General features: G+C 41.0%; 1 protein-coding gene and 1 long non-coding RNA gene across 4 annotated transcripts; one reads left to right on the plus strand and one right to left on the minus strand.

The window, feature by feature from the left end:
* Positions 1 to 1,638: 1,638 nt before the first annotated feature.
* LOC309489451 lies at positions 1,639 to 2,815 on the minus strand. The gene is made up of 3 exons (XR_014202422.1): positions 2,758 to 2,815; positions 2,225 to 2,255; positions 1,639 to 2,102 (listed from the first exon to the last, which is right to left on the minus strand). It is a non-coding gene; the product is annotated as an uncharacterized lncRNA (long non-coding RNA).
* pigo (phosphatidylinositol glycan anchor biosynthesis, class O) lies at positions 2,806 to 12,913 on the plus strand. Of its 3 annotated transcripts, XR_014202421.1 has the most exons (12): positions 2,806 to 2,995; positions 3,682 to 4,163; positions 5,394 to 5,537; positions 5,685 to 5,808; positions 5,917 to 6,076; positions 6,689 to 6,868; positions 7,003 to 8,548; positions 9,075 to 9,278; positions 9,465 to 9,652; positions 10,623 to 10,693; positions 11,229 to 11,858; positions 12,007 to 12,913. XR_014202421.1 is itself a non-coding variant. In XM_082158234.1 (11 exons), the coding sequence occupies exons 2-11, from the start codon at positions 3,683 to 3,685 to the stop codon at positions 11,356 to 11,358; spliced, it is 3,228 nt and encodes a 1,075-aa protein (XP_082014360.1). In that variant the 5' UTR covers positions 2,806 to 2,995; position 3,682; the 3' UTR covers positions 11,359 to 12,913. The 3 variants fall into 3 exon arrangements, 2 of the variants coding, with proteins under 2 accessions (XP_082014360.1, XP_082014361.1); XM_082158234.1 differs by having other exon boundaries at positions 11,229 to 12,913; XM_082158235.1 differs by lacking the exon at positions 2,806 to 2,995 and adding an exon at positions 3,134 to 3,263 and having other exon boundaries at positions 11,229 to 12,913.
* The last annotated feature ends 744 nt before the right edge of the window (positions 12,914 to 13,657 follow it).

Consider the following 13,657-nt stretch of genomic DNA (forward strand, 5'->3'; position numbering starts at 1 on the left):
CGGTTCGCTTTAGCTCGGTTGCTTTTCCACTGCAGTTAGTACCGCTTCAAAGTGGGTGGGACTGATCGTTATAGTTACCGTCTCTACTGGCATTACAACATCATATTAAATGCGATTTTTTTATTCCGTGTTTCCCCATCCACTCCTCGGCAACCAACGAGAGGAACGTCTGCACCACGTCCACTGACCATGATTCAGCCATTTCTTTTTTTAAGCAAATACTTTTAAAACAGGTGCTACAGCGTTGGCTGTTGTCTACTGGCTATTTAAATCTAGCGGGTTTAGTGTCTCGTGTCGTAAATACAATGACGCTGGTAGTGATGATTCTGTCTGACCAATCAGTGATCTACAGTGTTTTCACGTCACATTTTAGTATCGGTACGGTACGCTTGGAACCTAAACAGAGGTGGTACCATTTAAAGCCAGCTGAAGCGAGCCGTACCGTACCGTACCATGCAGTGGAAATGCGCCATAAGTGAGCCGTGCCGAACCGAGCCGTACCGTACCATGCAGTGGAAAAGCGCCATATGTCTGTTTAAAGCTGCTTTGTATTGTTGTGTATTTTAAAAAGCTCTATAAATGTCCAAAAATAATGTTTTGTGTTAATAAAAATTAAATCTATTACATCTCATAATTCAGTTGAATTCATTTTGTATTGTATTGCGTAATTTAATCAATTTTATTTTTATATACAAGTTTTAGTTCACAAATTTTATTACATTGAATGTTATTGTGTTGTATGATGTTCTGTCTTAAGAAATAATTATGACATAAAACATATGAATTAGTACACAAATGACATGCTTGCAATTAAAAACATTTATATTATGCCTTATTGCTTAATGACAAATAACTTAACGTCGCAAAACATACCTAAAAATGCAATTTCTTTCATTAATCAGGATAAAAATAAAAGATTCAAATTATTATATGAATTAAGGGGTTTGATTGATTACATTAAGATTTGTGATTCAGTAATTTTATTAGACTGTTCTGTAATCAAGGCTAGTCAACCAATTAATATTTAAACTAACTCACAAAACATAGCTAGCATTCTGTCATTTATTTAACAGGATAAACTGTTAATAAGAAAAATAGTAATAAACACAAATTAACATTATTACATGATTCTTTTAATAACAAAATTTGTACAACATATTGCGCTGATTATTACTATAAAAATAATGACATAATTATAATTGCATTACGAATTGCTGTGAATACGGTAAGGCTCAATAGCCTTACGGTAATAGCGGCTCAGCTAGCACACTTATTGGATAGCTGCATGCTATGCTACTATGTCAGCTAACTAAAAAACACTAAGAACGAGAAATGTTTTAATTCACAATCTATAGCTCCGGTTATATACTAGTATATGGAACATATAAGTTAAAAGACATTAATGACTCGTTATTACGTAGTTCAAACGTCTTCTATAATAAAGTGATTTTGTATGATTTGTAACCAGGCACTAAAGCGATTATCCATAAAACGTGCTTTGAACCATAGATATCATATAATAAAGGCTAGATGTCTTGTCCGCGCTGCTGGCCAATGGAGGTTGACGTCCGCACACGGCGGCCATCTTTCCACAGGGACCTCGCTCACTCGTAACATTGTGTTTTAATGGTGCATGTACTTTTTAAATAACCATAACATTCTCAATTTTCTACCGATTTTCAAACGGTTTGGTTTGTTATAAACGTCAGAGATGTAGTTATGACACTGCATACATTTGAATAATTAAGAAAATCTGCAATTTCAACATGTTCCAGCGTTCAGAATTATAGCCACGTTAATAACGTTTGTAAGAAACCAAACCGTTTGTAAATCTGTCAAGATTTCAGCGAGATAAGAGGATTTGTGCTCGTGCTGATCACTCACCTTACTTCAGATACCACAGAGCTCGCCAGAGAGCTTCCCTGTGACAAGATGGCTGCCGGTGATGCCGTTCAAGACTCCGCCTTAAGACATCTAGCCTTATATGGATATCTATGCTTTGAACCAATCGGATTGCTTGGGTCCTTAGCTGGGACCCATCCCTTCAGTGGGACTCATCTCTTCACCACTCCAGACAAGCAAACAAGCGTTATTGTTGAGCCCTGAAATGCAAAGTTGAACTAAAGTTAACCATTGTAAATGTTAAATGTTTATCAATTTAAAAACTTACATTGACAAATAAATAAATAAATAAATAAATAATAGGTTAAGCTTATCAGTTTACCTGTTCCTGCACCCCAGAACGCTTCCCACATCTATTGGATAACAACTTTTTAACAAATAATTTTAACAAAAAATTTTGGATTATTTATAAAGTTTTATTAAATGAGATTTTCAAATAATTGTTTTGCCACAATGGCGCCCCCCTCCCGTCCGGCGCCCTTATGCTCTGCATACACTGCATACCCTATGTGCATACCCCGTTTTTGCGCCACTGGTTCTATGCCAGAATAAATGCACTATAGTTGGTTTGGCCTTTTACAACTGTATAATGTCTATTAACAAACATACCCAGTCATTTCTTTAGGACAAATAAAGTTTATTTAATTTAAACCTAACATGAAAAATATTTTAAACGGTATTTACTTGTATTCAAATAAGTTAGTTTAAAATAATAATAAAAATCCTGCCTGGACACAATGATTTTTACTACAATCGACAAACATTCGAGCCAGTACAACAGATTCTGCGCGAGCAGAGAGGCTTTTATTTTGAACATCAGTAAGCAGTGTCTTTTATTTTGACAGTTGGCTTTACCTGTAACTGTCGTCATGCGCATGTCAGCGGAAGTGGAAACCGGGCTGCGAGATGACCAATATTAAAACCTAACCGACATGGATTAGGCTGCATGTCCTGAAGTGTAGAGCAGCAGTGAGGCTCTGATAGCACCGCCGCCAGATGTGGGTGAACCTGCGGCACTTCAGTCCCCCTGTAGTGGACGCACGGTGTACATTTACATCCCTGAAGAGAGAGAGGACGAACACAGAGAAGCAAGGTCAGTACTGGATGCATGCAACACACACACACACACACACACACACACACACACACACACACACACACACACACACACACACACACACACACACACACACACACACACACACACACACACACACACACAATGAATAACGTTACAACAGCAGCCACTCGCCTGCATTTATGGACTCAGTTTCTAGTGCGTTCTGTAGTATATACTTGTCTAGCCTGGTACACACACACACTGAGCACATTTCACATTACGTTTAGAGAAAGTCCTAAAGGTTAGTGTTGTTTCAGTTTTGACTTACTACGGAGCGTTGCTTGTGTCGGTCTGTGTCTCAAAACCTAGTGAGTTTCCTACCTAGACAGCATTTTTGTGAACAGTGAATGCACTTGGGGTGTCTAGGAAAGGCACTCAATATGTCTCTGTGTATGTCTAAATGTAATATATATGTGTCATTCAACAATTTAGAGTATATTTCGTGTCATTTGATAAATTATATTGTTTCTAACAATTTTCTTCAGAAAAAGCATATTTTATCCATTAAAGGAAAGCATATTATCTCACACAAATATTTTGTGTACCTAATGTTTCGGTTTGCTTGGAATTGCCTTAAATCACAGTTTTGTTGATGTGAAATGTACCCCAATTTTACAACGAGCCATATATTGATTCTCCATGATCTCCGTCTTGCCTAGAATGAGAAGACTTCCTGTCCTGGTCGCCCTCATCTGGGTCTGCTCAGTGTTTTATGTGGGCATCTTCCTGTTTGTGGGAGGTTTCCTTCTCGTCAGGCTGGAGGTCAACAGAACCAGCACCTGTGCGGACGTCTTATCTCCAGGAGCCCGGGTGAAGGGAGATTTCTGCCTGAGCGAGCCTCGCTTTCGTAGAGCAGTGGTCCTGATCATCGACGCCCTGAAGGCCGACTTCACCCGCTATAATCCGGAGAACACAGCACCCAAACCGTTTGAGAACAAGCTGCCGGTGTTAGATGAGATGGCATCATCACACCCCTCAAATGCCAGACTCTACACCTTCCGGGCCGATCCGCCCACCACTACCATGCAGAGGATCAAAGGCTTTACGACTGGTTCCCTGCCCACGTTCATTGACGTGGGGAACAACTTTGCATCCAATGCCATCCTGGAAGACAATCTAGTGCACCAGCTGGGCCAAGTGGGTGAGTGAATCTGAACCTGGCATTTTCCTTTTCACCAAACCTGTCAAGAGTTTATAGAAAATGAAGACTATAGTATTCTATGACCACTCAGAATTTTATATATAGTGCACTTTTTTTGTGTGTGTGGATATTACATACAATAATGTTCTAACTTAAAAATCGAACATAGTATATAACACATAAGGACTTGTTTCTTGAGCACGAAATCATCATATTGGAACTAATGGAATTTTATTTACCAAGTCACTATTTTAAGTAAATGAATGAATCTTAAAGGCACAGTATGTAAGTTTCACCACTAGAAGTCGCTTATTCAAAACAATAACAAAGGCGTAGCTTGATGACGGCGTGAATGAATGTGGAATCATGGGAATTTGTCAACTTCACCTCCACAGTCGATGGAGAGCAATCCGACGGGACTCAGGCAGAAATCATGTTCATGGATGAGCTATTAAAGTTTTATTAATGTTACTGTGGTATGAAGCAGAGATCCTGAGACGTTTTACATTGCTGTTTTTATTATGCTTGTATGCCGCAGCCGATGTGTTCACGTTGTTGTTAATGTTTAAATTGCGATTAAAGTTAATCTTACCATCCGCCCCTGAACTTGAACTTTACTATAGTTGTTTGATCACTTAAATTCACGTTGTTTTATTTCATTGTAATGAAATAATTTGAGTGCTGAATTACTACTTAGGTCACTTTATTTGACGAATTAAAATTACGGGGTAACAGCTGTTTTACTTAGTCAAAACAATCATATTAAAAAAATTTACATTTGAAAGTTATATTGTTACTCTGCGTGTTCGCTCGGTGGCTGAGAAAACAAGAGATTCTAACAATAAGACTGTGTTGAGCTATAACAATGATCAGTTTTCTCTAGATAAAGGTATCCAAACAGTTGCTCGCCTATCAAATGTTTATTAAAGCTTCTTTGGAGTTTTCTATGGAAGTTAAACCGGAAATGGAGGGTAACATGGATATGACATCATTGACAGGCGATGAAAAGACGCAGGATGTCACACTGGTTAAAACATTGTTGCTAACATTTGGGATGTTGTAAGCACACCAGTCAACAAAATATATAATACTGTTATAGTGGTTTTTGGATATTTTAAATCTACAAATCTTACATATTGTGCTTTAAATATTTTGATTGAAATGATCATAAAATGTAGCTTTTCTGCTAGAGTGTTTGTTATTAGTTGTGTTTTCTCTCCTGGTTTAAAGGCAAGAGAGTTGTTTTTATGGGGGATGATACATGGGTGAGTCTCTTCCCCAAGAAGTTCCACAAATCTCTGCCCTTCCCCTCCTTCAATGTGAAGGACTTGCACACCGTGGACAATGGCATTCTCCAAAACATTTATCCTACGAGTAAGCAGAATGATTTCACCTATCCATTAGGAACCTGCCTGGTTGGTTTAAGATCTCACTTTGTTTACCTTGTAAATAGACCTCATGTTTACACTGTAAACACAGTGGGTGAATGAGTGGCTAAGAGGTTTTGTCTGCTCTCTTCAGTGGAGGGGGATGATTGGGACGTGTTGATTGCTCACTTCCTGGGTGTGGATCACTGTGGGCACAGATTTGGCCCGGATCACCCTGCGATGGCTGAGAAACTCTCCCAGATGGATGGGGTTATCAGGTTAGCTGCATGGCTGTTAGCTTCATTAACCCACAGTCTGGCATGCTGTTACAGTTTCAATATTATTCTCTTTAATATTTTCTGCTGCTGTCTCACTGCTAACCCCAGGTCAGTGATAAAGCGTCTGAAGAACGACACCCTGTTGGTTGTGATGGGTGATCATGGAATGACAGACACTGGGGATCATGGTGGAGAGAGCCAGAAAGAAACAGATGCTGCCCTGTTTCTCTACAGTTCCTCTCCCTTATTTTCAGCACCAGGCTCACAGGTAAAATACACTGTTATGATTTGTCCATATTTGTCTATATTTAATATTTCACAACCAGTTGTGGTGTTCTGGAAAAAAAATGTCTGGGTGGAAAGATAGAGTAGAGATACTGTAGTAAGCCTGTAGTCAACACTACTGGTCTGTGTTGCATGATAATAACATCACTTATTTCTTGTGTTACACATAAGTGCAGAGATTTTAATGTTGTGAAATGAAATAAAAAATGTTGGTGTATAAATGTAACAATTATGTAATCGAGTCTAAACACATCTGACTGCACAAGAGCTTTAAGTCAGAAGCATTCCCCAAAATTAAAAGTCAGGTGCAGCTTTAATTCAGATGTGACATTAAAAAATAGATACTTATTATCAAATCATTTCAAATTGGAAAGAAAATCATAATCCGTATATTTTACGTTCAGTCCATATCGAAAACTAAAATGAGAAAAACAAATTGTTAAATTTTTAGCAGAATTATTAGCCTTTTCTCAATTTTCTACTACCAATTTCCACTTCATAAAATGAGAAAAAATAATCTATAAAACCTTAGTGCTTTGGTTATCTTTGGACTTTTTCCATACATTTGGAGTTCAGCATGTTTATTTTTTTTTAGGTGGAACCTGAGGTAGTACCTCAGACTGATCTGGTGCCCACCCTGGCACTTCTGCTGGGAGTTCCCATTCCCTATAGCAGTGTGGGCCAGGTTCTTCTGCCACTGTTTCCTCAGAATGGCTCCCGAGGTGCACCTACAGGACTCAGCCAGGCTGAGGCGCTGTGGATTAACGTCAAACAGGTTAGAGGAATTTCTCTTAGCCTATGTTTTAGGCTGCAATTATATTTTTGCCTCCATTATATTTCATATTTTTTTTGTTAAACAATTGTGCTGAGCTTAGCTTAATTCTGTCTGATTCTTCCATTTCTGTGAAGGTACACCGCTTCTTGGAGACCTACTCTAACATGGCCAAAGACATCCCACCAGACAGCCTGTCTCAGCTGCGGGCTGACTTCTCAAACATTTCCTCCCAGTACTTAGCCGCTGCCCACAAGGGCCATCTTCCCTCTCCTAAGCTAGTCGTCTCCATGCAGAACTATCTGACAGCTGTCAGAGAGACTTGTAGAGCCTCCTGGGCCCGTTTCAACCCTTTCAAAATGGCTGCTGGGCTCTTAATCTTAGGGGTTTCCTGTATGCTGTGCTACGTCCTTTCCGAGTTGTCTCATGTAGTAATTCAGGAAAACGTCCTGAAGTTGCCTATACTCTCAGGGCTGGTGATGGGACTAGTAGTAGCTGCAGGTCAGCTGTTCATGCAAGGTTATTTCGAGCTCTCATGGTGTATGGGAGTTGCAGCACTTTCTTCTGAGGTTTTGTTTCTATGGAGAACTCATGGAGTTTCTCCAAAAGATAGGTGGTCACCTTCTGGCCTCCTCACGCCGGCCCTGCTGGTTCTTTTCCTGCGCTGTGCCTCGCTACTCTCGGACAGCTATGTCATCTATGAGGGCCATGTTGTTACCTTCTTGCTCTTCACGTTGAGCGTATATGTTCCTCTCCGTCTCAATTGGGATGGACTCCTGGTCCCACTTCCTCCACCAGACACCCAGAAGCCACCTCGGCTGCTCCCAACAGCACTGCCATCCTCAGTGGTTAGACGGGAGGCCACCATCTTGCTGGTGTGGTTGGGAGTACTGGTTGGATCACTTTACCTATCCCTGTCCTTCCACAACTGCCGAGAGGAGCAGGGCACCTGCCAGCCCTCACCTTTCCTCTCCCCGCTCTCACGTATACAGGACAGCCAACTGCGCAACCTCCACTATGTCCTCTCCGTGGTCTCATTGGCCCTGTGGGGGTACCTTCTACATCGTTGGCTCAGACACTACGGGAACCTTAACTGTTTCAGCGTGACTTTGTTTTTGGCCTGCTTCCTTGTTCCACTGGCTTGTGTTTGCATGGGGTTGCATTGGGCAGTGAGCGCCACTCCACAGGACACCTTCCGGAATTTGTCCGAACTAATCGGCCTAGCCCAGGTGTACCTGCCGCGGACCACTTTCTGTCTGCTGGGCCTGGGATTGCTCCTGTTGTGGGTGGATCCCATGACTGTGTTCCTCAAGTCAAGGACTCCGTTGAACTCTCGAGGAACATCCCTGCCACCCCCCAAGTACCGAGCCAGCACGGGAATCAGTCCACAGGCTGAATTGCACCACCTTATACCACAGCTGTATCAGCGTATCCGACACTCGCTGGAGGATGGGGTCACGGAAGGTAGCGAAGAGGACAGCAGGCCAGCCGTGGAGGCTTATGGTCTGGGTACAGTGTACTCGGCGCCCTTGGTCCTGCTGTGCGAACTCCTGGGGTTGGCGCTTCTGCTACTCCATCCAGAGGGAATGGCCCTTACCTTCCTGCTTCTCCTGCTGGAGGCCGGAGCTGTGCTGCACATCCACGCCTGTAGCACCACCCTCTCCAGCCTGCACAAACACTCCAGTAAGATGCACTCCATTTCTACCTTCACACCTTATGCCTTGCTAAGCTATTACTACTAGTGTTGTCAAAAAGTACCGACTTCGGTACCAAGTCGGTACTGAAATTTTATCGTTGAGCGGAATCGTAAACACCTCTGATAGCCCATTGTGTTCACATGCTCATTAAATATGTCTGTGATTGGCTACAATGATCAGCGCTTAAAAAAACATGTTGTAAATATACATCAATGACGCTTTTCACTGAGCGCACAGATACACACTGGAGCGTTTGAAAGCAGGTGTCTATCAGTGGACCGGTCTGCTGATAGACGTCTGCTTGTGCTTTCAAACGCTCCCGCTCCCGCTTTCAAAACACTTTCAAATGCTCCCGTGCGCTGATCATTGTAGCCAATCACCGACATATCCGATGAGTGTGTGAGCACAATGGCCAATCAGGGGTGTTCACAATTTCGCTCAACAGCGCTCAAAGCGTCAATTTATTTCACATTTTACTTATGCCTCAAATATTCTTATTTAAACCCTTCCAGATGGTTTCAGTGTGCCATGGGCTCCAGTGGTTTCATGGTCTCTGGCAGCCACCCAGTTTTTCCATGCTACAGGACACCTCCCAACCTTCCCCTCCATTCAGTGGGGTGCTGCATTTGTGGGTTTTCCTCAAGGTCATACAGGAACTGTGCTTCCTGCCTCATTGGTGACCCTCAACACCTTCTCCTCTCACATCATCTTTGCGGGTAACATGACCTTAGCTTAGGTGCAGGATAGGCATGATTCACACTTGAAGTTTCTGTATCACCTTATACTGGTCAACCAGTCATAACTTTGATCAGCCATTTGTTTGAAGCTTATGAGATTCTCCCTTGTGTCCATACATTCTCTCAATTTTTAATGATCATTATCTATATGATTGTCACATGCAGTTGGTTGTCCTCTACTGCTGTTCTGGCCTCTGGTGTGCGAGGTGCGTGGGACCCGATCTACATGCTCAGCAGGAGCAGAGGAGAGTGAGGACGCTGTCATGGAGATGAGACTGAGAGAGAACCCTCAGAAGTTCAGCTCGAGTCTCCTGCAGCTCGCTGCACGCTACCTCTTTGTGAATGGAGCACAGGTGCGTTCAAATTATGCCTACATTCACATTGCCTTATGCTCACATTTAAAGGGTTACTTCACCTAAATATTTTAATTATCCCGTAATTTCTAAGCCCCTTTCACCAACCTTTTCACCAACAAGCAACCTTTCGCGTTGATCCCGGTAAATTGCCATAAAATTGCTAGTGTGCCTTCTGTGTGAATGCAAACACGTCCCGGGATTGATGCCGGGATCGATGCCGGGATGGGGACCTAGTAACATTGCCGGGTTCATTGCCGGGATCATTGCCGGGATCAGTCCCGGAATGAGCCCTGTGTGAACAAAAGCCAGGACCAATGCCGTAAGGGGTGTGTCGCAGGTGACTACATCGTCACTAGCTTCCGGTAACGTCCATTCACGAGTTCACGAGAGTCAAGTTCCGGCAAATGAAGCGTTTAAGCTTAGATGAGAGGAGACGACTCTCGCGGTTCAAACAAATAGGGCTGGGCAACAAACTCAAGCTCCTCCAACATTTCTCTTTAAAAATTCTTTATTTAGACTTCTAATTTGTGATTGGTGTTTTGTTTTGCTCTGTCCTCTGCACTTCCGTGTTCGTCAATACGTCATGCTAGACTCACGAATGGAAGCCAGTGATTCTAGTTTATAAAGTTATAAATGGATACTTTTTTGGAGCTTCAAAAACTAACCTTTTAAGTCAGACACCAAATTCGTGCAGAACGTTTTTTTAAACTAAACAGTATGTTTCTGTGGTCTCCATTAGTCAAATGGCATTCCACAGTGATCATTTATTTTGTAGGTTAGGTCATTTGTAAAAAATAAATTCACCAGATGTGAATTGTTCTAATACGTTTTTTTGCGAATGTCATACATTTGTGTTGAGTTGCGTAAGACTTGGTGTGAACAGGCTTAGCAGGCTAGTGTATTCTCATCTAACATAACATTTTTGTAAAATGGAAAATAAAATGATAAATAACTTGTTTACCTTTAGGTTTTTGCATCGGTTTGTGCGGCTGCTATCCTCAGGAGACACCTGATGGTGTGGAAAGTGTTCGCACCGAAGTGAGTTTCCATCTCTTTCTTTATTTTACCTCTTATCTCTTTCTTATTTTAATGAATTGTTAATGTTACATTTACCAAAATGCATTTTTGAAATGGACTTGTTGGTGGGTTGAACGAATAGTTCAGTATTGTTTGACAGTGTTGTTTTGTACAAGGTCCTTTAAAACTTTTCTAAAATTCACCCACGCAGCACTTGCTTTTCATGTTGAGAAGGTTTAGCAAGCTGTCAGCACAGACTTCCAGTCCAGTGCTTTCTAAACAGACCCTGAATTATAACTATAACATAAATTCTGAGTTTTGACAACTCTGACTTTCACATGAGGTGAAATTATGTAGGGAAGTATTTTTGCTGTCATTACGAACAAACCCACACAGGGATCCATTGTGGCATTCTGAGTGTTGGCATAGAAACCCCGAGTAGTTTTCATCTTGTAATTGCTGTAATTATGACACAGCGCAACTACAGCATAAGTTCATTTTTTAAAAAACACTCCTCATAACTGCATCCTAAGCTGTGTTTTTTTCTTTTCGGCAGACTGATGTTTGAGGCGTCTGGCTTCATCGTGGGCAGCGTGTTTGTTATTCTGGGGGTTGCCATGGTGATGAGGGTGGACATGTCAGTGGGCGGTCTGTTTAAGAAACTCCTCCCTCAGAACTCCAGGTAGCACTTGTCACCCAAAAAAACGAATCTAGAACTTTTCAGAGATGTGTTGAAGACACCTGGCCATCCTCCTCAGCTCCACTGCCAACCATACAGATGAAAAACAGATCCGTTTCGCATCTGACTTTGGGCCAAAGAGGTCTAAAGCATCTCTTCATTTTTGAACGCGTGAGAGAAGTCAATAAACCGAAGCTATTTTAGAAGACTGCAACAGTCATTATGCTTTCAATAAGCTATTGAACTGTTGACAGGCATTTGTTGCTTTACTGCCTTTGTATTGAAAGAGAAAGGGAGATGATCTTTGTGCATGCTTTTTTTACTGCCATGCCCACAAGGTCATTCAAGAGAATATTAAAAGTTATTTTATTGAAGGGCTACATGAAATCCACAGTGTTGCAATGATGTGAACTCATAAAAACCCCCCCACTGACCAAAAGATTTAAAGGGCTAGTTCAACTAAAATGTAAATTCTATCATCATTTAAACCAGGGTTCCTCAAATTTGGTCCTGGAGGGCCACTGTCCTGCAGAGTTTAGCTCCAACACTGATCAAACACAGTTTGAACAGCTAAACTGTGCAGGACAGTGGCCCTCCAGGACCGAGTTTGAGGAACCCTGATTTAAACCCTCATGTCGTGATCTAGCTGACCAAGCTGCTCCGTACAATAATGGTGGATTGTAACCAGGGAAAATTGTGCTCACCATTGAATTATTATTGAACTAGTCATTGAATAGAAGAGAGCAGCTTGAACGTTCTGCAACAGCGCTCCCTTTGTGTTTTATGGAAGAAAGAAAGTCATGCAGGATTTGGAGTGTAAATGACAGAATTATTTTTAGTTTTTTGGTTGAACTGTCTCTTTAAAAGCCATGCTTGAAGGCATCATTAGTTTCAGCAGTGGACTGAACCATTCATGATTTTTCTTTTTTTCTTTTTTATTGTCCTGCTTCTTATTGTGTGTGTTTTTTTTTTTTATTGTTTTTTTTTTATAGCTCATTGTTAATGTGGTGTCCTGTCTATTCCCTAGCAATAACAAGCATCAGGGTTGAACCAATAACATGTATGTTGTGTCCTGCACCTTTTTTTTTGTTGTTTTTTTTTGCTAGGTAAATTCTTCACCTAGATATCAGGTCACTAGTTTTAACGGTTGCCTTGTTTGATATTAGTGAATGAAATCTGTGTTCATTCAATTTGCAATGACTGTTATTTATTTAGCTGTCATGTATTTAGTTCACTAATGGATTAAATGATTTTACTCATCTCATTTTTGTGAGAAATGCATGGGGAAGATAATTACATGATCATATGCTCAGGTTAATTTAGCCATAATGCAATAGAATATTCTGTTCTGCATGTGTGCATTTTTGTGTGTGTGAGAGGCTGGTTTTTGTATTTTTTAAAGCAAAATACAGTCAAGCCATACAGTGGCTTTTAATAACATCTTAATGTGTGGTTGATGATTGAATTAGAGCTGTGAAAGAAATCATTTTAATTGTCCTAAAATTGTTTAAATTCATTGGTAAAGGGGAAAAAATCAATTAAATATTTTGTACATTTTGAAATGGTTGTTTGTGTGTGTATTCTAGTTTCTTTGTGTTTGCAGGAGCAGCTGTTGTCCTGCAGAGCGCACTGTTTTATCTAAAAACACCCTATGAAATCTGCAAGTGCCAGGGTAAATTCATTACAAAGTGCCCTGTCATAGGTCGTTCTCTTCGCATAAGTGGACATTAAGCTCAGGAATGACCAACAAGCAGAATTTATAGTTCTGGTAAATTATTGGTGTAATGCTCCAATTTCAATTGTAGTTATAGCTCTGTTATATTGGTCCTGTGGCAAAAAAAAATTTTTTTTTTTTTTGCTAAAAGGTTGCTAATAGACCCTGGCAAAAAGTGGTGAGGACATGTCCCACCCGCAAATTACGCCTGTGGAGAGTGCTATAGGTAGTTGTCAGTCACAACGAGTGAGAAAGCTTGACATGGAGCTGCTCAATCTTGAATGCATTCATCTTGAACCTCCGGGGAATCTATATATAAAAAAAAACACAGAACAGAGAGTCCTCTGGCAAAAAGAGAACGACAGAGTCCTTAATAGAACAAGAATCAACATGGGCTTGGCTTTGGGGAAATGGTGAGAACAGGAATTTGAAATGTTGTAAAAGCCATGCGGAGACGGTGTTTTTATTACTCAACAGCTGAGTAAGGTATTTTATTGAACTCATAAATTGCCACTCTCTAATTTGTGAAACATTATCTATTGTGAAGGTTATTTCATCCACATAGTCACGCAGAGCTGAACCACAACCAAAA

Source organism: Leuciscus leuciscus (genome assembly GCF_965113295.1).
Source record: "Leuciscus leuciscus genome assembly, chromosome: 24".
Taxonomy (NCBI): Eukaryota; Metazoa; Chordata; class Actinopteri; order Cypriniformes; family Leuciscidae; genus Leuciscus; species Leuciscus leuciscus.